The sequence below is a fragment of the Netta rufina genome (assembly GCF_964035555.1).
Source record: "Netta rufina genome assembly, chromosome: 14".
Lineage (NCBI taxonomy): Eukaryota > Metazoa > Chordata > Aves > Anseriformes > Anatidae > Netta > Netta rufina.
The window spans coordinates 11,533,267-11,558,348 of NC_140137.1; the positions used below are offsets into that span (position 1 = coordinate 11,533,267).

The 25,082-nt window shown below is 46.9% G+C and overlaps 2 protein-coding genes across 6 annotated transcripts; one reads left to right on the top strand and one right to left on the bottom strand.

Annotated features, from left to right (window-relative positions):
- Positions 1-45: 45 nt before the first annotated feature.
- Positions 46-7,937, bottom strand: KIF20A (kinesin family member 20A; the record flags this gene model as incomplete). The annotated part of the gene is made up of 18 exons (XM_084295033.1): positions 46-318; positions 834-971; positions 1,251-1,342; positions 1,736-1,946; positions 2,582-2,684; positions 2,783-2,922; positions 3,261-3,422; positions 3,677-3,842; positions 3,925-4,068; positions 4,641-4,712; positions 4,805-4,916; positions 5,028-5,231; positions 5,928-6,072; positions 6,159-6,346; positions 6,439-6,577; positions 7,003-7,122; positions 7,253-7,342; positions 7,779-7,937. The coding sequence occupies 18 exons, from the start codon at positions 7,935-7,937 to the stop codon at positions 46-48; spliced, it is 2,658 nt and encodes an 885-aa protein (XP_084151159.1).
- A 389-nt stretch (positions 7,938-8,326) lies between these two features.
- BRD8 (bromodomain containing 8) lies at positions 8,327-23,834 on the top strand. 5 transcript variants are annotated; one of them, XR_014618865.1, is made up of 23 exons: positions 8,327-8,394; positions 8,661-8,757; positions 9,317-9,386; positions 10,416-10,465; positions 11,163-11,285; positions 11,442-11,522; positions 11,987-12,051; positions 12,547-12,683; positions 13,114-13,329; positions 14,574-14,718; positions 15,912-16,121; positions 16,536-16,816; positions 17,308-17,763; positions 18,116-18,209; positions 18,425-18,471; positions 18,837-19,051; positions 19,363-19,455; positions 19,671-19,739; positions 20,449-20,626; positions 21,275-21,379; positions 22,237-22,281; positions 22,872-23,048; positions 23,435-23,834. XR_014618865.1 is itself a non-coding variant. In XM_084295528.1 (23 exons), exons 1-22 carry the CDS (start codon positions 8,376-8,378, stop codon positions 22,418-22,420), a joined length of 2,820 nt encoding a protein of 939 aa, XP_084151654.1. In that variant the 5' UTR covers positions 8,327-8,375; the 3' UTR covers positions 22,421-22,455; positions 22,562-22,757. The 5 variants fall into 5 exon arrangements, 4 of the variants coding, with proteins under 4 accessions (XP_084151654.1, XP_084151653.1, XP_084151652.1 ...); XM_084295528.1 differs by lacking the exons at positions 22,872-23,048; positions 23,435-23,834 and adding exons at positions 22,397-22,455; positions 22,562-22,757; XM_084295527.1 differs by lacking the exon at positions 22,872-23,048.
- Positions 23,835-25,082: the final 1,248 nt, after the last annotated feature.

The window sequence follows — 25,082 nt, forward strand, 5'->3', positions numbered from 1 at the left end:
CCACCTGTTCCAGTAACAATGGGGCAGGGATCTCTTTCTGAAAAGTCATAGAGCAACTGAACGAAGTTGCCATCCTCTGGCAGCAACAGGACGGGTAGCTGAACGTGTCAGGAGGTTGTGCAGGAAGGGCTTTTTACCAGGAGGTTGGTTAGGTTGCAGGTTTTCCCTGTTGGCACAGAACCTTTTCTTTAAGGTAGACATTGGAGGAGCCTGGAGCTTCTGCACAGTGTGGTACTGCTCAGCAATACAAGCTGCTTTCTTCCGCAGATCCAATTTTACCAACATCATGTTGTTCTGCAGTTCTGCCAGTGTTTGGTCCTGCAAAAGGAAAGATATTTATATATTTAGAAATGTGACAAGCCTAACTGCTTAGTTACTATGAACTGAAGAGGATAAACTGCCTTTGCTGAAGTTCACTAACCAGTGTGGCCATACATAAAGGCTTTTTCTGTCACTAGTATAGCAGTACAATAACAAAATAGGAACAGTAAGGCTAAGAAAGAAATCCATCCTGCTGCAAACATGTTGCTATAGCAACTATGATGGAGTGCAGTAGATAAAGGAATGAGAACTGAATTCTCCTACTGATGCAGACCTGGTGCCAAGAGACAAGTGACTGAACATGAATGGTTTGGGTCTCCTTTAGAGTTAAATATGCTGCCTGACTCAGCCACTGGAAAGTTAGCAGTATAGCTCCCCTAATACAATAGGCAGTATGTGGCTAGAGGACAAGTCATTTATATTTTCAGCTACAAGAACTTAGATTTATCTGCTGATTATGTCAAAGTGCATAAATTAAGCCCCCTTGCACCTGCAACAAAACAGAACATTACCTGTCTAGCCAGAATGTCATCACATGTACAGAGAGTTTCTCGAAGTTTCCCAGCACTTGTGCTGTGGCAGCATGCCCTCTCTGCAGACTGAAGAGACTCCCCAAGTTTTTGTAATTCCGAACGCAGCAGTCTCACATTCTACAGGAAGGAAAAAAATAATAACAGTTAGCTTTAACATCATTCTAGAAACAGAGCCACTCTGAGGGTAATCCAGACATGCGATATCTAAGGAGATTCATCTGTGCACTGGGATCACAAACACAAACACCTTCTATATCTATGGTAAAGGTTTGTTTTCACAGACCCCTTGCTATAAACCACTCATTTAAAAACCTGGAGACAGCAGCTCCAAATGGCTTTAAATTGGCAACCTCTTTGCCCTGCGAGAGTTCCCTTCTGTAACAGAGACGGAATTACCTTCTGTCCATCCTCCAGCTTCCTGTCTACATCCACAGTAAAGGGTTTGGCAGAGGGAGGTGGCTCCAGTAATTTCTGGTACTTGCGCAGCTCTAGGAATATAGAAGATGTAGTGAGCAACAGTTCATTCATAAGGTTTAGATTTTTCTTAAGTCTAGACTCCCCTTCAGACAAGCTGCCACAGGCAAGATGAGCTTTCAGTTTGTGCAGACATGCACAAACATTCCAGGCTTTTCCCTTTCAGTTAAGCAAAGGGACTCAATATTTTGAGCAGGGAAATGATCCTGCCCTGAAGTGCATCATAAAAAAAAAAAAAAAAAAAGAGGCTCTTCCTGTCCATCCATCAAGGTATTCCTATATTCTACAACTACAAACAGTAGTTATAAAACATCTGAATCCAATGTACCTTACTGAAAAAGCATCTCTAACCCTCTGTAAGGATTGTTTGAGCATAATTCAGAGCAAGTGCAGCATCACCACTTTACCTGCTGTTGCTGTATTCAGCTCCATTTGACATTGCTCCAGTTTGGCTTTAGTATCTAGCAGCTCCTGTTGCAGAGCACATGAGGCAGCCACTCGCTTTGATCGACGCAAGCCTTGCTGCTCTGAGTCCTTTTGCATAGCATCCAAGTTCTCCAATTTTTGTTTTGCTGCCTGCAGAGCAGTTTGGAGCTCCTCAATCTTCTCATCACGCTCCTTAAAGCAAATTTAAGGAAAGGTTAAAGAAGATCTTCTTAATACAGCTTTTGCTCCCTGAATTTTTCAGGGTCTTTTTTCCAGGAGACTTTCTCAATAATTCACTTCCCACATTGAACCCAGCAATTAATGTCCTTTAAGTGAAGATGTTGAATCTATTTTTCCTGAGATCCTAAGCCACTTTTTCCAGCCTGTTAGCACATTTTGGAGAGTTGGCATCTTCAGATAGGTCTGCAGCAAGTCCCAGAGGCCACCCATACTATGAAAAATAGGGACAGGCTCATACTCATCATCACAACTACAATTAAGAGAAATTCACAGAAATTATCTGAAAATTGCAAAGCAAGCCACTAGCAAAAAGAGTGAAGGGGGAAAGTATTATGTTGAACAAATCAGGGAATAAAAATGATTACACGGTAGCTTCCAGATTAAGGGCCAAAAATCTGAAAACACAATGAACTACATAATTGGTAAGAAATGAAAGTTGTGGATCAAGTTATCAAGTAATAGGCACAACAGAAACCAAAATCCTTCCTCTCAGCCTGCATAACAGTCACCTTCTTGGACTCAAGTACTCAAGTCCTCTCTCAAGCCACTGCCAGTTTCCTGATGTCATTCCATTCCTGTGAACAAACCTGGATCTCCTCCTGGTAGTAGTCAGTCAGCGACTCCTTCAGGTTATTCAGCTTATCCTCATACAGTTCCTCCAGCAGCTCCTTCTGGGCATCAACATGCTGGCTACAAAGAGAACGAGCAACTATATGCATCTCGATCTGGCAGTCCTTGGTGCTGCAGCACACCCTGAACAAAGGGAGGCTGATCCACATAAGCTGTACCTGCACCACTGCTCCTTCTGTTTTATGTGCTCCATCATCTCGTTGCAGATCTCCTCACGGAGACGCATTTCTAGTTGCAGCTTCTCCTGCCGCTCTTGCACCAGCAGTTCTCGTGCAGCTTCTACCACACGCAACAAGTCCTGTAAGAAGAAAAAGCACTCTTGTTCATACCGCACAACAGAACTAAGACCTAGAAGAAACTAGCTGGTCCCATACCCGTAGGCTGGGGTGATCTAGGTTTCAAATGCTTTTAGTCACTTGGGAAAAAAAGTTGCCAGGCTTGCTCTTAATTCATTTCCCATGAGATGCTTTAAACAACACTGAGCTATCTCTTTAGCAGCTTCCTCTACTGCACTGCCCAAGGCTGCACCTGCTTTTGCTGCCTTGACACATTACAACTTAAGTCTCTGTAGGTATGCATCCGGACCAAAGCTATGTTCTTGCATCTATAAAAGCTGACGAATAAATCACAACCCACCTCCTTCTCATACATGGAGACATCTGCTTCATCCTCACTGTCCTCTGATTCAACTTCTTCCTTTGCCACTGCCTCCAGACCCTGGCTGGTTCTCCTGCTGTGCTCTTTGATGATTGATTGTATGGATGGCAGTCCCACCTTTGTAGGAGGAGCCTGAACAAGCTGAAAGGGAAAAGGATATTATTACTAGTCCACAAATCCTAGAAGTCACGTAGTCTTTTAACATGGTTCTTCTCTACAACTTGTAAAACTTTTCAACACAGGAGAAGCTTTAGTGACTGTAGAGACAATGATCCACTATAAAAGCACAGGGAAGAAGTGCAAGCATCTTCCCCACCTTGTGATGGGAAGGGACCCGTTCCCACAGAAGCAGGAGGTATCCTGAGCATGTCACAAAGCTCATTTGTTTTACTTACCTGGCTGGCAATGGCTGAGAACTTGGCTACATACAGGGTTTCATCATATGTAGATGCACACTGATTAATGTTGACAATCATGCAAGAGCGCCCACGTCCAGTGAAAAAACCCTGGAACACACGGGTTAGCTTGCTGTCCCGGAAGGGAACCACAATCTGCTTCAATCTATGGGGAGAGACAAGAGTGAGCCCATGGGAAAGCTAAAACAGCCTCCTCACACCCTCCCTGTGAAATTCCAGAGGCTCACTTGGACTGCTGGTTCTGACGGAGGGCAGCAATGCAGCGCCCCAGGGTATGGAGGGAAGTATTAATGTTGTTCGCTTCCTTCATTCGGTCCCCGCTTTTCTGGTCTTTGCAGCGCTCTGACCCCGCGAGGTCACACAGGGAGAGCCTGAAGAAAACACAGATGGTATCACCTGAGCTGCTAGGTTTGTTCTGTTCTCACCAGATTTACAATTCAGACACCTTGCAATCACCTACCCTGCTCACCCTCCCAGCTCCCTCAGGAGGGCAGAGAAGGCTCCTTTAGGGAAAATTTGGGCTATTCCTGGACAGAAGGACCTACCCCAAGTATGAGGGTTAAACAAGATAACACTAATACAGGCTTAGCTGTGACACATTCAAAAATCCTCTGCCCATCCCCACAACAGCCACTTTCCCAGGCACTGATCCAATTCATTTCCATATAACTACATCTGAGGAACAGGCAGCAGCAGTCAGATCAGCCCCACCACAAGGGCAAGGTTACTCATGTTTACCTTCAAAGAGGCTGGGAAATCTCAAGTTGCACTTGGCAGCACTCCTCACAAATTCCTCCACACTATCAGCTGCAGGCCTTAGGAGCGGAAATATTTGCTCCTCCCAAGTGCTTCCAACAAGACCTTCCTTAAAATACTTCTGATATCCCAGATCCATAACAGTTAAGAAAGGAAAAAAAGAAATCCTAGCAAGCATGAAACTCACTCGCTGATTTTGGGAACAATTTCACTGCCACCTCTTTGCAAGTGCAGAATCCGAATGGAGAAGACACTGTGACTGTAAAGAAAAATTCAGATATTAGAAAAGGAAATGCAATATTTGTAAGTTCCTCAGAACTGTATGTCTGTTAAAAACTTCCCATCCCAGACCTGCGACTGGAGTTCTGGTTCATGTGGGTGCTAGCAAAACTCTGGTTTTTCCGACCCAGTTTCAGGAGCTTCCAGGCCTCATCAGCATCACGGACATTGATCCAGTTTAGATCTGGAAAAGCAGGCATACATTGAGCAAGGCAGTTAAGAGGCTGCAGCAGTTTCCTGATGCCACCAGGGCCCACATAGTGGGCTACTCTAACTATCTTCCAGTCAAATCTACCTTTCACATAGGGGTTGCCAGTCTGGTCTTCACAGAGCCGCAGTGTCTGCCTCTTGCGGTTCTGGCCAGGTGGAGTTGGTTCTAACAAGTCGTAGATTAACTCATTGTAAATCTCAAAGAAGGAGACCCAGATGGAAAACTGCACATCTCCCGTGGTGGTGGAGAGTGAAACACGATCTAAGTCAGCCCAGCGAGGGCCCAGTTCTGAGCAGGAGGGAAGAAAAAAAGAAATGATTGCAGCCTTTCACTGGTTCAACCTGCATGGTTCAGGTCAAGGCTGAGGTGTCTTTCTTCAGCAGGAACACAATCCCAGACTGACATCTATTCTATGTACATCCTCCCATTTAGGGCTACATTAATGTCGATGTCCAGTCAGACAGCCTAAGGTTCCCTTTAACAGTATTTTCCTTTGTAAGGATTTAAGTACTTGGTCTGAACTCGGGAAGCACAGGATACTGCACACAGAACTCCTCCCGGGATAAATGGAGTCTTAGTGCTTGTCACCTCAATCACTCCCTGCTTCTGGATGTCTCATCAGCTAGTAGTTCCTATTTCTGTATTTGACAACCTGGCACCAGTGCTCAGTGCAACATGTCGCTTTGGCACTGTGCTTTCCAGCAACCTCCACAGCATGGCAGTCAGCTGCTCCATAACCACTTCTCATGAATCAAGTGGGTGTCAAGTAATTTTTCATTTCACATCTAATCATTAATTAGTGGTGAATTCTTCATATGTTGATAAGACACATACAAAGTTCCACAGCCCACAGATCCTTATCTTTCAAAGGTAAAATCTGAGGGACTACAGCACCTTTTCTCCCTTACCCCACAACACAGCATCCAAGTAGCTATTGCCTTTTCTTCCCCCATCCTCCAACAACAAGCAGCAGGTAGTACGTACCGTCTGTCTGGCTGATGTCTGAATGGCTGGTGAGGTGGCTAGATGAAGAGAGGCCGGCAACTCCACTGTCAAAGCTGCCACTGGTGGTGGCCTGGAGCTGAGATTCAGCACTGTGACTCCTTTTCAGTGGTGTTAACAGCTCCTCCTGCAAGGAAACAAAGAACATGACCATGTAGTATGACACCATCCTTTCCCGACAATTATTAAGCCTCCTAGAAGCGACATGCTTACCTCCCACGGACCTCCCCGCAGCATGGTTTGTTTCTTGGTCTCTTCCTGCCGAACCTGCCTGCTATCCAGCCAGATCACCTCATTGGAGAGCGAAGGCTTCAGGTCCATGGCTTGGTACAGCCGGTCCCCCACGCTATTGAAGATGACTGCTAAGGAGCGAGGCAGAATCCCACCATCCTTGATGCTACCTGAAGCAACAACAGCAGCAAGCTGAGGATTAAACATGAATGTAGAAGCACAGAACTACCTCAACAGGCTAGTAACCTCACACTCTCCTTACCCTGAATGGTGTGAGTCTTCCCTGAATTGGTGATCCCATAGGTGTAAACCAGCCAGTTCTGCCCATCCAGTACATCCTTTACCACCTGTTTCATCGTCTCATCAAAGAACAATTTCTGCCCCACATCTGGTCCAAAAATCTGAAACAGAACACATGAAAAATGGCCTCATGTAGGTATTTCCTACCTTTTGAATGCATGTGATCGCTCAAGAAATAACAGTTAGTTCTTAGTTCCCCTTCCATATCCCCTACATTATGAACAAGCCCGCTAGTAATTTCAGTCCAAGCCCTCTACAAACACTTGCTTAATGTAGTAATATGCAGTATTAGTACAGCTTTTAGCATGTTTAGAGCTTCATAAGCAAAATAAGAGTTTGGCGTTTGCTTCTGAAAGGGTTAGCAGGATCAGATTAAAAAAAGAAAATTAAGAAAACAGCTACAAAAACAAGTAAACTGTGTAAGAGAGCGTGGCTCATGAAGGTATTACTATGTAAGCCAACTTTTCAAGCTGCACTACTGGTTTAAGCTCAAAAATCTTCCAAAAATCTTGTCCCAGTTACCTACTTGAGTGAAAGAGAACCTGTGTGCTGCTTGTCCCACTCCACGTTCTGTGCTCCGCATGGTGAAGGAGTCCTTGGGGGCTCTTAGAAGAAGAGTCTCTGAATTCTCAATGAAGACACAACCCTGAAAGAACAAATAAAATCCATCATTTCAATGGCTCACAAGATGCCATGGCATAGAGAGCAAAGGAAGATAGGTGTCCCAGCAGGCACACAGGCACCTAGCTCAGAGACTGCTCCATTCAGCATCTCACCTGGTCTTCTCCTTTCTCCAGCTCTGTAGATTTCAGAGGTCGAACTCTCAGATACACCTTTAATTTCCCATTAACATCTTCAGCAGCAGCCTGCAAAATCAGCACAGATTAAGCACACTAGCCAGAGAGGTAGTACACAGCTGCGTGGAAGACACTCAACTACCCTGATGTACTGATCAGTAGCTAATGGATGCTGATCTTGACACCAGTGAAGCAACAGCATAAGATAAGCCTTCTTACACGTTTCCACATGCACCAACTTCCCCTTTTGTTTATGTAGTGAATCAGACAAAGAACCCAAAGACCTGACACCAAGTCCAGCCCCATAGATAAGCACCTCACAAGGATGCACCACGCTAACCACAGCTTCCACAAGCACACTGCTCGTAACAGAAGCAGCTCCCCCCAGGCCAACATTTCATCCCCGGCTCTTTCGAAGCGTCCCCGCTGGCCCTGCACTGTAAGATCCTGCACCCATACGTTAGGACAGGGCCCTGTGTGTGTGCCGAGGGAGCTCCAGCCTCACCTGCTGCGAGCCCTCGAGGTTGGGCGAGATGGCGGAGAACTCGGACAGCAGCGCCTTGCGCACGTCGGCCCCGAACCCCGCTGCGGTGGACTCGAGAACGGGCGACGGAGCGGCCTCGTCGTCGGAGAAGAGCCCGGGGGAGGCCAGGGCTTGCGCCATGGCGGCTCGGGCGGCCGCTGCGGAGCGGGGATGTGCCGAGGGGACCGCCGCCGACTCCCCTCACACGGGCCCTACCGAGGGGGCTTTTCCGCACGCACGTTATTACCGCCGGTACCCGCCTCGGGAGGACCCAGCCTCGTGCCCGGCCCCGCAGCCGCAGCACTGACCCCCACCGCTCCAGCCCCGCCGCCCTCCTCTGAGCCGCGCGGTGTCCGCTGCTGCGGTTTCAAACCTCGCCGCCCGCCCGCTCCACCAATGGGAGCCCGCGCCCTCCAGGCAACCAATGAGAGCCGGCGGTTGAGGGGGAAGGGGCGGGGCTTAAGCCCGCGCGGCCGCTCCTCGCGCTGAGGGACGGGGAAGGCCGTGCGCATGCGCGCCCCTCCCGGCGAGCTGTGCGCGCGGCTCCGCCCTGCGGCGCGTTGGGGCCGGGCGGGGAAGATGGCGGCGGGGACGGGCAGTGAGTGCGGGGGGGCGGCGAGAGGGGCGGCGGAGAGCGGGCGGCGTCGGGGGGAACGGGGGGGCGGCGGGAGGGGGCTGGGAGGGGGCGGGAGGGCGGCGCGGGGGACGCTGAGGGGAGCTGAGGGGAGCTGAGGGGAGGGGGCGGGGCTAACGGATACGGGCGGGGCCTAAATTGAGGGGCGGGGCTAGCGGTGGGCGTGGTTACGGGGTGGGCGGGGCCTCCGCCCCGCCGGCGGGGTGCGGAGCTGGGCTGTCTCCCCGCAGAGCACAAGCTGCTGGGCGCCGGCCCCACCGAGCCTTGGTCCATCCGCGAGAAGCTCTGCCTGGCCTCCTCCGTCATGCGCAGCGGCGACCAGAACTGGTAAGGGTTCAGGCACGGCAGCTCGGCCTCCCCGTGTTCTTGTTCGCAGTACAGGCAGAGGTGTTAACGGTGGAGGAGTCAGACACGTGCCTTGGAAATCTGCTTGTTTCTTTTGTAACTGCTGCACAGAACTGTATTAGTTAGAGCAAAGAGTGTGTGCATAAATCGGGAAGGTTGTGGTCCAGAAGTCCATTTATCAAAGCATCACTTTGCATCGCTGCCACACTCGTAGCTTTGTTTTGTTGCCTCACCAAACAAAAGTTTCTGTTTGTGGACATGTAACCACATTACCAGAAGCTGGAAAGTTGCTTTTCAAAGCAATAGAGGGAAGCTGTTGGTTTAGGAGCAGGCAGATATTTTTGAGCCCAAGGGCTATATGTGAACAATCCTTTAAAAAAAACTCCATCGCGGCAACTCCACTGTGTTTACGGGAATTATTCTGTGATGAACATCAGGGCAGGTCAGCGTATTTGCACAGCATGTTGGTTGGGTTAGGTTGGTTGGGTTAATGACTTGCCATGCATGACTCTCCTGCATCATGTGTGTGACTCTCCTTCAGGGTCTCAGTCAGCAGAGCCATCAAGCCTTTTGCAGAGCCAGGCCGCCCACCTGACTGGTTTTCCCAAAAGGTAAGATAATGGCAAGTGAATCTTGGAGAAAATGAGTTCTAGATGGGATGTGTAAGACAGCTGCATAAGATGATGTTGAAGTTTTTTGTTGGTGTTAAAAAAAAAGTTTGAAGAAATAGCAAAATCAATTTTTAAAGAAAATGTTCAAATCAGATTAAGTGGGCTGTGGATAAGGTTGGATAAGTTAAAGAAAAAGACAAGGATGATCAAAGACTTGAAAGCTTCCTTGTAAGGGAGCAGTAGGTAAGATGGAACCTTTCAACAAAAGAAAGAGATGACTAATAAGAGAAACAACAGATGTCTGTACAGTCAGGAGTGGCATGGCAAGGATGAATGAGTCTTCATTGTTCAGTGCCATGTCCAATACAAGATGTAGAGGCTATTAAGTAAGACTAACAAGAGGCAGGTTCAAAGCAAAACAGAAGAGGCTGTTCTGCACTAGGCACATAATCAAGCTGTGGAATTCTTTGCCATGGGGATTTGTGGATGCCCTTGTATTTTGGTGCGTCCAGCTGTTTGGTCGAGCATCTGGGATTTTTGTTATATAATGACCAGGAAGAGATAAACAGAATATATATACCTCTTTACCTGTGTGTGTAGACATATATGTGTAACTATTATTATTTTAAATGTTGCTTACTGTTTTCTTAGTTCTCTTAAGCTATGAACCTAGTCTTGACATAATACTACCTTCTCCACTGAAGTATTTTTGGTTCATATTCACAGACAGCTACAGTTTTCCTAATCATGTTTGCTTTCTTTGATTTCTAAATTGTTGCTTGCGAATGTCTGTTCTTTATTTTTGTTTTGAAGATCAGCTTGGGCAGTGCTAGAGTAAAAGAGTGAATGTGTCTCCTCATTTTGACATACACTAAGTTATAGCTTTGGGGAAAACTGTGGAGAAGACTGTCAGATATGTTCATACAGCGTTAGACTTTTGAAAGAGGAGGTGCCCTGTAGGTTTTGTTGATCGGCATTTGCTGATGCTTATTCTTTGGTATCCTCTGACTTTTTCTTGTTTCTTCTTAGCATTGTGCATCTCAGTATTCAGAGCTGTTGGAGACTACAGAGACCCCTAAGTAAGTACGAAGTCTGAAGCAAGTGTGGTCTGCAGTAGTTTTGAGTGGACCTGTCAGTTTCTACAGCAAATCACTTGATAGTGCTCTTCCCCAAGAGGAGTGAACAGGAATGATGAAATTTAATTGTGATAACTGGCTTGGGTGGACAATGGGATTGGGGTGGACAATGAGATTGGGGTATGGCAGATGTGGAAGGCTGGCTCGATAGGAAAAGCAGCTAGCAAGCAAGCTCAAAGTATTTCTTAGACCACACTTTCCATATTTCTTTATCTCGTCTCTTGTTTTGGAACTTCACATCAAATGAAATTAAAGGCAGGGTATTTAAAAGTAGTGTTTATTTATGTTAGTGCTGAACAATCTTTAACAGTATAGCTGCAGGACAAAGGACATCGTAGAGTTACTGTGAAAAATACTGGTTTTATTGTGGCTCTGAAGCTGAATGATGGGTTTTTCACATTGAGAGTTGTAGTGGGCTTCCATCTTTGATCTATTCCTGAAGTCTTTAACATTTAGATACACTTTTCAGATCAGATTGTTGGAACACTGTGCTTTCCAGTATCATTTAAGGGAAATTGGAAGAGGGGGGTTGGTTTTGTGTGTGTGTGTGTGTGGTATGAATGACAGGCAGCAGCCAGGTATGGAAGGAGAACTTGGGATTTCTGTTTAATGACTGTTTTGTTTTTCTCGTGTTCTATAGGAGAAAACGTGGTGAGAAAGGAGAGGTGGTGGAAACTGTGGAAGATGTTATTGTGCGGAAACTGACTGCGGAACGAGTTGAGGAGTTGAAGAAAATTATTAAAGAAACACAGGAGAAATACAGGTGTGTGGCAGAGGCATTAGCTGTGGTGTACCTGAGAGTCCTGTCTTGAAAAAGTGGCATAAGTGGAGCAATGTTTGGGGTAAAAATGCACGGAACAAGAGCTTCTCAGTGCATGCTGTTCAGTGATAAGTAGATAAGAAGATTTTCTGCTTACAGGCAACTCAAGAAGGATGCAGAGCTGATCCAGGCTGGACACATGGATAACAGACTGGAGGAGCTATGCAATGAGATTATGATGTGGGTTATTTTCTTATTTCCATGTTACGTTTTCTTCTGAGATTGTAGTTCTCTGGTGCTTTGTGTTAGGCTTTGTGTTTGTGTTACTTTTGCTCAATGCATTTTGAGCTGAGAGAGATAGGGCAGCTGGGCAGATGCTTTGGCCTCTGAGGGTTGTCCTAGTTAGACTGGGGGACACCAGCTTATGTGGAACATCTTTTGCAGCTCTCAGAAAGAGCTTGGTGATGGCTTGCAACATCTTGCTTGCCTCCTCCATTTGGACAATCATCTGGAACTGAAACTTCCTGCAAAGTGCATTATTCTCTGACTGGCCTCTGACTCTGCTTTCCTCTTCAAAGAAATGGAGCCTGGGTCTGCAGAGGCAGTTCATTGTTGTCTGGAGATTAAGGGGAAGGGGCAGTAAGCTGATTGTGGAGAAGCTAAGGGGCAGTGGGACACTGTGTGACAGTTGGTTCTGTTTACAGAAAGAAAAAAATGGAGGAGGAGGAGGCAGAAGTCAAGAGGAAGGCTACAGATGCTGCTTATCAGGGTAAGCTGGAAATGCGCTTACTCCTCCTCAAAGAGAGGTGCATATGTTTGTAAGATCACTTGGGAAATACTGCGTCTTGTTAAGACCTGTTCAGGAGGAATTCCTTTACCCTGGGGGCTGGAATGAAAGATCGTGTTCTCTTTAGAGCAAAATACAGGGGCTTCTGATAAGGAAACAAATTCTGTAGAAAAGGTGTCTGTAAGAGGAAGAAGGATTTGTTCTGAATGCTTCATCCATTTATGGTTTCTGGAGCAATTTGGTGAGCTAACTTACCAGTGATGGGATGTGGTGAATACCCAACTGCTAGGAAGATGTGAAATTAAAGTGTGTTACACCTTACTAGTACTATCTGTGAGCTGAGTGTAGTGTGATGTGGGAAATTCCTACAATATAAATTGTTTTCTTAGTGTTCTTTAGGACAAAGTCAGAGGTCTCAGGGACTGTCCAAGGTGGATGGAGTCGTGGAATCCCACTTTTTTTTCTGTTCTCTTCCAGCTCGTCAGGCCATTAAGAATCCGCCACGAAGATTAACGGGTGTGATGGTTCGCTCCCCTGCAGGTTCAACCTCTCCAGGGGGAGACTATGCTCTGGGAGATCTGTCTCAGCCTGCTGTGGATGAGGCCAGCCCGGGGGTAAGAATACTTCCCATGGTAAGAGGGGAAGAGCAGCTGGGGACACGAGCTCTGCATTCATCATGGAACAGCAGCCTGGGGAGAAGCCCCTGCCTTGTTTTGCAGACCTTTTGTTGTGGCAGTGCTGTAGTGTGGCTGATGTACAGTGCTGCTCGAGATACGTGTCCCCTTCCCTGTCTGTGACCATCAGGTGCCTGGATCAAAGGCTGTGTAGGGGCATCAGTGGGTTGGCCAGGAAGTCTGTGTGTGCCCGGGAAGTGGCACTGAAGGGCAGGGAAAGGGTAAAAGCAAATGCCTGGAGTAGGTGTAGCGAGTGAATGGAGAAGGTGGCTGTGGTGTGCTGGCTCAATGCTCTTGGGGGAAGGAGCAAGTGGGACTAGTCCGTGTGTTGGAGTGTGGCTTTGAACAGTGTGGTTTTTCTCTTTCTCAGGTCACTCCAGGGACATTGCCCAGCACCCCAGTTGCCTCCTTCATTGGAATCCCTGACACCCCTCCAGGCTCTGCTCCCCTGGATGCCCCCATGACCCCAGTCACTGATGATTCACCCCAGAAAAAGATGCTAGGACAAAAAGCAACTCCGCCTCCTTCCCCTCTGCTCTCAGAGCTGCTGAAGAAGGGCAGTCTCCTGCCCACAAGCCCCAGGCTGGTATGGAGCTCTCTGCTCATGTATGCAAGCACACAAACAATCTGCTCCAGACTCTCCCACTAAAAAAGGGGGAGCCGCAAAGGCTTCTTAAATACACAGTTCTGTGAGAATCTCAACAGAAGAGAAATATGAGAGATTTAGTAACCCTTGTGAAGCCACAGAGTTGGGACTCTTTCCTGACAGTAGTGTGGGTGCAGGGCTGCAGGTGTCAGTCAGCACATAGGACTGGCTCTCTCCAGTCACAACGAGTTGGAATTGCAGGCTTTGCTAGAGGAAATGGCTCTCACTGCAGGTGCATGTTAGTAGGCATCATCCCAATTGGCCTCTGTGGAGGTGTTCTTGCTGAGTTCTCCTTTGGGCTCACAGTTCTTGTTTACATCCTGGCAGGGAGTTGTGTTTCAGTATTTGTAATGGATCTTAGGATAGGGATAGGGAGTCCTTTAATAAAGTTTGTGAGCAATATTGAAGTGCTTCAGTCTTCTCCTCATTGCAAAATGGCTGTGATGACGAGTCATTTTGGCCCTTCTGGTGTTAGTGACTGTGGAAGTCTGAGAAGGGCAAACATCTCTGACGTTGTTCAGAGCCCTGTTCTGAAAACTGCAGCCATCATCCTGTGCACATTGGTTCCCTGTGTTAGTGCTCATCTGATGGAATAGGTGTATTGCTGTTGACCTTCTTCTAATAACTCATATTTGGGGTCTTCTCTGTTAGTTTGCGTAAATGCTCCATGGGTTCTGTGTTTGCAGGCTGCAATGTGAGATATGACATAACAAGAAAATGGCCGTGGAAGACTTTGGGCTTTCTTTGTATTGACAGGGCTGTTTTATACCTGCTTCAGGGTCTGTCATGGGTGTACATTGTGACCTTGACAGAGTTACTCTCCATCTTGCTGCTTCGGTTTCCCTCAGCTAAAAATAAAGGAAAATTCTTTGCTATTTTAGGCGTAGAGACACTAACACTACTGGTATCTGTCACAGGTTGTAAGGTCTTTGAACAAAGAAAATAAGGTAGAACAAATTTTCCGTTGGGCTTAACTTAAAGGAAGTTTGCACCATAGCTGTATTGTGGCCTGAGAAGTTTCAGACTGTTGTCCACTTGCATAAGGGGCCTCAGGCAGGGACTAAAAGCACAGAAGAAATGCTGAGACAGTGAGTGATGGACAAATCCATGAAGGAGCATATCTGGCAAAGAATCACTGATGTGATTGTATCTCCAGGAACTTCAGTTGTGTCTTCCTTTGGCAGGTTGGTGAAAACGAAATGGCAGTGGCTTCTGGTCACATGAACAGCTCGGGAGTCCTGCTGGAGGTAGGAAGCGTCCTCCCAGTGCTGCACGGTGGGGAAATGCAGTCGGCACCTGGTGCTGTCCCTGCATCTCCTGCTGCTTCAGGTAACTCCCAAGGACTCTCCCTGTACAGTTCTCCCCTCAGAAGTACTCGAGGCTTTAGCAATTTTACACTTATGTGCCATAATTTCACAGACTGCTGTATGAATTCTCTTTGGAGAGAGATGAAGGATATCTACGGTGGCTGGTTTGGGGGCTTCTTTATGAATTCTATTGCTATTTCTGTACCCCTGTCCCTTTCCCCTTTCTTTTTCCTAAGAAGACTCTAATTCTCACAGGAGAAAGAAAAGTGCCTTGATCTGAAATGACTGAAACAGATTGGATTTGGCCCTGGTCCATCCAGTCCAGTTTTCTGGGTTTGACACTGGCTAATACCAGGCATTTCGGTGCCTAGTTGACAGGGAGCTGGAGCAAATTGGGTCTACTGTCTAATTCTTAATCTGCCTAAATTTCAGTTCCCTGTGAACCTGAAGACCTCATTTGTTTTACCTCCACTTTAGCTCAGGGGTGTGTTGAGGATTAGTCTGCAGTAGGTTGTGAGTTTTGGAGCAAGTTCCCTAGGTGGGGTGAGAGGAACAATGCAGGAGTCTCTGCACTGAACCTTCTCTGAACATCCTGCCTAAGATGAAGTTTCTCCTCAGCTCACACTAACAAGGGGTTAGTCATGTTGTCTCCAAAGGAGGTTTTACACTATTCATTCATCTATAACTCTAAATGAATAATCTCACCTTCCTTACGCATCTCTGTTCTTTAAGACCCATTATTTTGGTCCAGATGGTTCAGTAAATTCAGACTGGAAGGTACAGCTGGGTGGCAACCTCTGATAGAAAAGGCAGTCTCCAGGAAAGACCTGCAAAGAGATTCCTTCTGCTCCCTTCCACCCCTGTCATGATTGTTTGTCTTGGCTTACTTTGTGTGGCTCTCTCAGCACTGGTTTTCAGATTTCCTGTAATTACATTGGAATGAGCCTTTGGGAGGGTATCTCTCTGCATGTGTGGCTTAGCCTGTCTGGCCCTTACGTTGGGCACTGTCCCAGAGCCTGCATGATCCTGTCTGAGACTGCACACCCCAAAGAGTCACGCATTTTTGGTGCAGGTTCTCCATATAGCTTTTGGGAACGTTTCTAGGTACCTTTCCCAGAGGAAGCCAGCAGACATTGAAGAGCCCAGCGCTGGCTTTGTGGACGTCGGTGTTGGCTGCTTCTTGCTCATGTGCTTTTCCCTTCTACTCTCTGTTAGGTGCTCCTACGCTTTCCCGGCTTTTAGAAGCTGGTCCTGCGCAGTTCACCTCACCTCTTGCTTCCTTCTCCGCTGTTGCCAGCGAACCTCCAGCTAAGCTCCTGCCACCCCCAGTAGAGCCTGTGTCGCAGGCAACAATTGTCATGATGCCCACGCTGTCAGCACCATCCGTTGTGCCACCAGCTGCAGCTCCAGAAAGCGTAGCCACAGGTGCGTTCCTGAACTACGCACTCACAGGTCATGCACTGCTGGAAAACAGAACTTCCCTTGGGCTCAGCACCCAGGAAGCTCTAAGCTGGCGTTTTATCACCTCAGACTCACCATCCTTTCTGAAAGAACATTTACAGCTGAGTTCTCGAGTAAACAGATGGTGAAGATGGGATTTAAATGGGATTTGCTGGGTGGGGGTGCTAGTGGTGTGTTTGCTGGATTGTGATTCAAGGGCTGATTCAAGGCCTGGAGTCTCACTTTGTCTCTACCGTGGGAAAGCAAACATGTCACCCATAGTTGTCTTTTATTTTTCTAAGTCATGCTGTTGTGGGTGGAGCTGGGATGCCTGCAGTTGGTGCTTGGTCTTAACCACTGTGGTATTTGCTTATGATTGTCGTGCTCATCCTTGCGCAGTGAGCCAGCCCGAAGCCTGTGTTTCCATGGAGGCAGTGTCTGATTCCCATACAGTGACGGTGTCCATGGACAGCAGCGAAATATCCATGATCATTGACTCCATCAAGAAAGAGTGTCTGGGTTCTGCAGCCGGCAGCACTGCAGGCTCTTCCAAAGATCACTGCATGGATGGGAAAGAAGACCTGGATTTGGCTGAGAAGATGGATATTGCGGTGTCCTATACAGGGGAAGAGCTGGACTTTGATACTGTCGGAAATATCATAGCCATCATTGAGGACAAGGTAAAAAGGCAAAATAGAGGGCCAGTAGCTTTTGTTCCTCATCAAGTTAGATTATTCTCAAGTGATTACTGCTTGCCAATGTAATAAGTTTAAACGAGGAAGAAATAACTATTGCAAATTGCTCATTTTCACAATCCTTGCCCAGGTCAGTAGGAAATGACCATATGACACCCCTGCTGGTAGTCTGCCATGATTAGCCTGGTGCTTCACTCACAGTACAGAAAGAAATTCCTGCCTCATGTTGGGTAGGGTTTGGGTCACAGACCTGGCAGACAAGTGAGCGCTGCTTGCAGCATGCTTTCCATGAGTGCCAAGTTTCTGAAACTGAAACTCCACAGGGAGTGATGGGAGTCTGGCTGCTAAAGGTGATTTTGTAAAGCCAGTACACCAAGTTTTCCACAATTGACTTGTTACTAAATAACACTGATTCTTTTTTAATCCCTCTTTCTGACCTTGGCCTGTACTTCTGTTTGTTTGTTTTGACAATAAAGGTAGACGACAACCCCGAAGTCCTGGATGCAGCGGTTGTTGAAGCAGCTTTGTCTTCTTTTTGCGAAGATACTGATGACCCACAGGCCCTGCCTGGCCCATGGGAACACCCAATTCGTCAGGAGCACGAGAAACAGGCCCAGATACCCCAAGTGTCTGTGACTGTGAAGCAGGAAAGACTGGAATGTGAGGAGCCAGAGGCAAAGGGAATTCGAGAGCTAATGGGCATTGGAGAGCTGGGATCAGAAATAAAGACAGAACCTGCAGAGCAGGAGCAGAATCAGCTGGGCGCTGAGGAAACCATACCGGCAACTGCAAGAGTGACAGAAACACCAGAGCTTAGGAGTCAAGAGATAGAAGAGGATCAAAGAGCAGCTGTGGCAGCAGGAGAGAGTGCTGAAATTGAGATAGAATCGACCAAGGGAGAAGACGTGATGCACAGCACGGTGAAGACAGAGGTATGTGAGCAGAGGCTGCCTGGAACTGGTGTGGGGAAGGAAAGGAGCAGTTGTGGCAGGCAGGAAAGTTTAGAGAAAGGGTGACTGCTGGGCTGAAGGTGACCCTTCCATGAATGTGGCTGGCTGTTTCCTTGGGAGTCATGCTGCTGATCTGTTCGATCTGCAGGGAAGCTCTCTGCTTCAGGCAGTGCCTTTCTGTATCTCCCACCACCCATGTGCAGAATTGCTGTTGGGAAGGTGCTCAGTGAGCTTCATTGCCTTGAGTTAGGTTAGGGTGAGTGAGATGTGCCCACACCTTCACTGAAGTAAGCTGACACAAACATCTAGATTTGTGCATTTCTCTTCCCTCCAGACCCCACCTGATGATGATTCATCCCCTCCACAAGTCCCAAATGTGAGTGAAGACTCCTCACAGGCTGATGTTCAGCACAAATTTGAGCTGTCAGGTAACTTAATTCAGCTAGGAAATCTTTTACATGCAACATTATTAGCTGGATAGATGTCAGTGATCTGGTTCAGGTGTTTTGGGGAGGAGGGAGAAAACAAGATATGTGTAGGAATAGTGGTAATTACTGCAGGACAGTAGGCTTTGGTACAGGAGCTTTTGTAGGAAAGACTGCTTTGGAGAATCATAACCTTTTTGCTTTTCTTCCTTCCACAGACTCAATGAAGGAGGAAGCCCGAGCCCTGTTTAGGAGCCAGATGAAGGTAATTCTGAATTGGCTGTACTCATCCTGTGTACTCTGGGGTTCATTCTTGCTTTCTGGCTCCTATCCACTGAAAATCAAAGCCTGCTTCAGCTTTCTGCAATGGGAAGTCATCAGTGTGAGGTCGGGAGCTAAAGGGGAGATTGCTTCAGGCCCTGTTCAGCTGGGTGTCAATGTTTCTGTGTTTATGTTAGGGTGGTGGGAGGCAGGGCAGGATAGTGACCAGAATTTTCTGAACATGCCTATAGATGAGGTTGTCAGTAGCTGTAGTAAAAAAGTCACTTCACTTTCTGAACTCTAATTTCTCTGGACGCTCTGAGTTGCTCCTGTAGTCAGCTGCATAGACTCATGAATTCTTTGTTTCAGGATGGGCAGGGTGAAGAGGATGATGAGGATGGTGCCAGTGAGGCTGCCAGTCTGGAGGAGCCCAAAGAAGAAGATCAGGGTGAGGGATACCTGTCAGAGATGGATAACGAACCCCCTGTGAGTGAGAGCGACGATGGCTTCAGTGTCCATAACGCACCTTTACAGTCGCACACGCTAGCCGACTCCATCCCCAGCAGCCCGGCCTCCTCGCAATTGTGAGTATCTGTGAAACTCTGTCATGCAGATGCAAATCCCAGGCTGCTTTGTGGAGGGAACATAGGATTCTCATTTCTGTTTTGCTGACTGAGTGGGTCCACAGAGGGAATTTGATTTGTCTGGCACTAGATTCTCCTTACTCACAAGTGCAGTGTGCAGACAGTGCACTCGTGAGTAAGATTCCTTTTTTTATTTCTGTCTCTGGCAGGGGTTAGTGTAGGTACAGCAAAGGCAAAATAAACTAAGGTTTTTCTGCTTCAAGGCAGTAAGTATGGAGACTTACGATGGATGTCTTACTTTTTTTTCTCAGCTCAGTGTGCAGTGAGGATCAGGAAGCAATACAGGCCCAGAAGATCTGGAAGAAAGCCATCATGCTAGTTTGGAGAGCAGCAGCTAATCACAGGTGAGTTTGATGTCTTGAGAATTGGCAGAAGGAAGTAAATAATCCCAGACAAGCCTGTACTCTCCCATCTCTGAGGCTTACCTGGCTTGTTACGGGGAGATGACGAATCAAATTGTTACTGATAGCAGACAAACATGACAGCATGAGACAAATATTTGAGGATTGTTCCTTTATCAGCAAGGATAGGGCATTCAGTAGATTCTTTCTCTCTGCAGGTATGCTAATGTCTTCCTCCAGCCTGTGACTGATGATATAGCACCAGGCTACCACAGTATTGTGCAAAGGTGAGTCTCAGCAGTCTCGTGTCATTAGATCTCTGGTATGTTTGTGTAGGAATTTCTGGCAGGAAGGTCCAGTCTTCATCTGTAATTCAAACTGCAAGACTTGGAAAATACTTTTCTTCTGGCATCTTGCAGTCAGAAACAGATTTCCCTAAGAAAAGAGTCATCTTCAGATCTTCAGCAATAGACACAAGTCTTTACCCAGCCCTGTCCTTGAATGAAGTAAGCTGACTTGCACAGAACATTTTTGTCAGTAAGGTAGTATGTGACTATCATCAGGTTCTCAGTTTTTGTCTGGGAGTAGAGTTTAATCTTTGAGACTCCAAAAACTTTGATGAGCTCTTTTACTGTCTCAGCCAGTGGACTTTTCTGGGAGAGTTAACAGAACCCACTGGTAGCCTCAGAAATCTCTGTAAACAATTCAGTGGCTGCAGCTCTAGTTGTGTTATCTCCCTCAGTGACGCCTGGAGAAGACAAATGTCTCTCAAGGCATCTGTTATGTACTGTCACCATTTATGGTAACTGCTGGACAGCTTGTGTCTCCTGATATAAGGCCTTGGAACTCAGGAACACAGCCTATGTGGGGGAGAAGATATTCTGCCAATTAAATAGATTGTCTAATTAGACATGTCACAGACCCAAGGCTGCTTCCAAATGACAGGGGAAAGAGGTAGGTATGTCTGTTGCTATGCTGAATGCATTTCTTTCGTAGGCCAATGGATTTATCTACAATCAAAAAGAACATTGAGAATGGGCTGATACGAACCACAGCTGAGTTCCAGCGTGATATTATGCTGATGTTTCAAAATGCAGTTATGTACAACAGCTCAGACCATGATGTGTACCACATGGCTGTGGAGATGCAGCGAGATGTCCTGGAGCAGATCCAGGTAAAGTACTGAGCTGAGACAGGAGCAGTACAGAACAGAGCATCTGCCTTGGTCCGCAGGTGTAGGAAACACTTCTGGATATAAGACCACACTTTCACTCACAGGGTCTTTGAATGAAGTAGTCCCATTTCTCCTGCATCTCTCTTGTGCTAGGTGTTTGTGGTGAGCTGATTGTGGATAGGTTAAAATTACACAGTAAAATGTCAGTTAGGTTCAGCCCAGACCAATTTCAAATCTAATTTCCTTCAGGGGATGTGGATATGCTTAGGCCAGCAAGAAGCAGGGCGTGGTTCGGGAACAGAAACAAGCAACAAGATCAGTGAATGACAGGGGACGCGATTGCTTCTTTTGGTGGCTCTGCTGGCTTAAAGTGTATATGAAACTAGCCTGTGAATATGATTTAAAATTTCTTACTAAGTGGAATGTCCCAACAGCCAGGGCTAGCACAGTTTGCAATGGATTTTTATAGTCCCTCCAGACTTGTGGCTTCTGAGGTAAATGGGGGAACTTACTCTGAGCAGCAAACAAGGAACTGAAACTGCCTCTGACCCAATCATTCCCAGCCCTGTGGTTTTTGATAGTTAAGTGACAAGCACTAACTGAGCTTGTTTTGCTTGAGAATCTTAACAGAGTGTGGTTTTCCTGCAGCAATTTCTGGCCACGCAACTGATCATGCAAACATCAGAGTCAGGGATCAGTGCAAAGAGCCTGCGTGGGCGAGACTCCACTCGCAAGCAAGATGCTTCGGAGAAGGTGAGAAGGCTGCACCCTGCAGAAGGGCAGTTGATATCTTTTGGAGAGTTTCGAGATACTGCATGAAGTTCCCATAAAAAAAGATGTGCAAAATGTTTTTTTGAGATGAAAATAGCTTCAACATCTTCATGTGAACAAACAGTATTTTTCTTTAAATGTGTCCACTGACTAGATTTCAGCTCTGGAGCTGTGTCATCCCAGAGGCAGGTTAATAATCATGAGTTACTCCTGTAACCCCTATGTTTGTTCCCTGATTTTCAAAACAAGTATATCAAAACTGTAGGGAAATGAGTAGACTATCAGAAGAAGTGGGATATGGCAGGAAGGTGAAAATGCAGAGATCTGGAAGACCAGCCTCTGCCATGTTCTTCACTTCCAAGTCAAGTTCCTAGAACCAGGGAATTACTCCAGTCTGGTTTGCTGTTTAAAACACACCATGGAACCTTTGACTTCCACACTGATCTGAACTCATAGCAGTATAGATTTTTTTTTTTCTTCTGTAAAGATGCACCCATGATTACATGACCTCACATGCTCTCAGCTGACATACATAACATTGTAACAACAAGGGCTGCCTGCTTCTTTCTAGTGGCAAGCATGGCTGATTGCACAGCGCAGCAATTGTTTGGTAGTCCAGGCATTGCTATGGTTGAGGAGGGAATATCCCTTTCCTAGCATTCTTACTCTCGCCATATCCCTCTTTTGTGCATTTATATGTTCCTGCTGCATAAGACTGAAGCCGTGCAGGAAGGGGAATGGGGCAGATGTTTCGCTATGCTCGTGTGTGGGCTTATTGCTTCTATGTGGTGTGTGCATTTCCCTATCTGATGAGTGCTTCTGTTTTGGCCTTTTAACAGGACAGTGTCCCAATGGGCTCTCCTGCCTTCCTTCTCTCTCTCTTTGTAAGTATTGAAAGGCGCTAGCAAGTACTGCTGGCAGCGTGCTCTGCTCCTTGTCTGGGTGATCACTGCACTGTCACAGCATCCTTAGCGTCGCAGCAGTGTGTGTTTAACATAGGGGCTGTACAACCATGATCACTAGAGAAGAAACATCTTAGTCCCTTCCTCTCAGCGTGGGTGAGTGGGTGGGGCTTCAGTCTTTCTTCTGGTTCCAAGCGTTCTTGTTTTGTCATCTGCCTGTGCTTTTTTCCACAACTGCTCTCCTGCTTTCTTTCCATGTAAGTGGGAAGACACGCCGAGTGGTGCAGTGCTGTAGTTCTGACATCTCTCATGCTTACACAGCTGCCCCTTCTTCACATTCAAGACAGTGCAAAGGGTCTGGGGAAAGTGAGGAATCAGCTGTGTACTCCTTTATCGTTCATGGTCCAGAAAGCAAATAAGATACTCCGCAGAAATACCTTGCTCTGTGCCTCTGGTGATCTGGAAGTGTTTGGAAAGTATTCCCTCTGGGAAACCCCAAGTCTTTGAGTTGCGGGGAGGAGAGAGGGGAGGAAGATGGAGAGTTTTTTTTTTTCTCTCGCATATATCTAAAGACAGAGGAGTACTCCGGGAGAGTCAGCATGTCAGCCAGAGGGAGAGGGCAGCGGATCAAAGGAAGCTCTCAGCTCGCCTTCTACTCATGGAAAGGAGCTGTGCGGAGAAGCTAGGGAGCTAGTGCCAGGGTCACTCAACTGGAGGAGCACTTCCCGTAGGGATCAGCAGCTAATAAGGTAGGTTAGTCAGCAGTTTCCTCTTTCCATCTTAAGAGCCAAGCTAGAAATTGTCACTTAGGAGAAAGCCTGCCGTGTGCAGGCTCCAAAAGCACCTGTCTGGGTGAGAGCCTTGTTGCCTGTCTCTCCTGACTGCCAGCAATGCACAGAGATGCTGCAAATCCCAGCACCTGTGCTGTGTCCAGAGTGAACTTTAGGTAGGTCTGCAGACAGGCCTCCCCAGGCCTTCCTGTCAGAGCTTCCCTTTCTTCTGTTCAGAAGGCATGAAAAGTATTATTATTAGATGCACAATTCCTTACCACTGTGTGCTGGAGGAAGTGTTTTGTGTTTAGGGTTGCATAACTCATTTCTGTTAATGCCAGTCCTTTTGTTTGCCTTGTGACTAGGATGGAGGCACCAGAGGGCGTCGCTGTGCCATCGAGGCAGACATGAAGATGAAGAAATGACGCTGCAGACAGATAAGAAAACCCAGCACCTGGCATCCGGAGCTGGAGTGCAAGCAAGATGCTGTTAAAGCTGTTGGAGGAGGAAGAAAAGCTGCAGGTCTATTTCTGGGACCTGTTCCACCTTCTTGGCTTGACACTCTGGGAAGCAATTTCTCATCAGAATGTGTAACCCAAAGAAACTTCCTCGGAGGGGAAGACTAGCCCCCCTGCCTGTTCTAGGGCAGTCGTCTTGGGCTTCATCAGTGTTCTGGTGTTAGCTAGCAACTGGTGGCTCGTATGTACTGTAATGTGAAGTGTACAGATTTTTACTAGTGATGTGTAAATGTGTATGTATATTAAAGTCTGGGGAAAAACGAACCTGGTGTACGGTGTGCAGTGTACTGAGCACCACAGCTCTCTGCAGGGATGAACCCTGCTTGTGTACAAGTGTGCATACACGCCTTGAACACCCACAAATTCAACTCGCTTCCAGTTACCCGCTGGAGCACACAAGCACTGCAGGTCTTTGACATCAGAGACAGTGCATGAATCATTAGGGTGCTGCACAGTGCTTGGATGGAGGGGAAGGCTCCCTCTCTGAGTGTGTGTGTAAGGATATGGCAGTGTTGTTATGAAACAGGACATCCTAACCACAGAAAGTCCTACAGTCTTGCTGGAGCTTTCCTTAAGAGACCATTGTACTGAATGTACCACATTCCCCAGAGATTTGAAAGGGGTAAGTGAGTTAGGGTGAAAATCTGATTCCAGCTGCTGTAGGAATGATCATATCTGGTTTCACAGTGGAAGTTTGAACCGGCTCTCTTGGATGGATGTTAACAGTTCGTTTCCTCAGCAACCTGGATGACTAAGTTTTAAGCTTCCTCTGAAAACTTTCAAGTTACCTATTTTTTTTTTTCTGCTAATATGACCTGTGAACTTGTGCATTTTCTGCCTGTGTAGCCTTCCATGAGAAAAGAACAAAAAAGCACAATCTTTCATGATACCTGAAGCAGCTGGGAGTTGTCTACACCTTTTCTTGTGCAGCATGCACAGGGCTCAGTGTTCTGTCACACCAGTTGCAAGAAACAGTCATTGCAATTACTACAGAGGGATTGTTACCTTATCTAGTAAGAGCTGTTGGTTTTCATAAGTTTAATGTTGAAGGTTGTGGTGCCCACTGCGTTGCATTCCATGTTTGGTAAAGGTAAGGTGTATTTCCACCAAGAATTGCTTTGTATTTGATGCTAGAAATGTGGAGTCCTTAGGTTTGCTTACTGCTCAAATGTCTTTCGCTGCTGAACTTGGAAACAAATTTCTGATTTGAATTTTTATGGGCCTCGGTCTACAGAAATTCCAGGTTGTTAAGCTCGTGGCACAAAAAGTTCCAGGGTTCTTTGCTTTCTGGTATTTTGTGGACTCATTTAAGTTGGAAAGGATCTCTGAGAATCAGCTCGTCCAACCTGCTGCCCTACGCATGGCCAGCTTGGAAGGCAGATCAGCTTGCTTAGGGTCTTGTCTAGTCAAGTTTTGAAAATCTGCAGGGATGGAGATTTCATAACCTTTCTGGACAACTTCTTTCAGTGCTTACCACCCTCACAGGGTAAACATT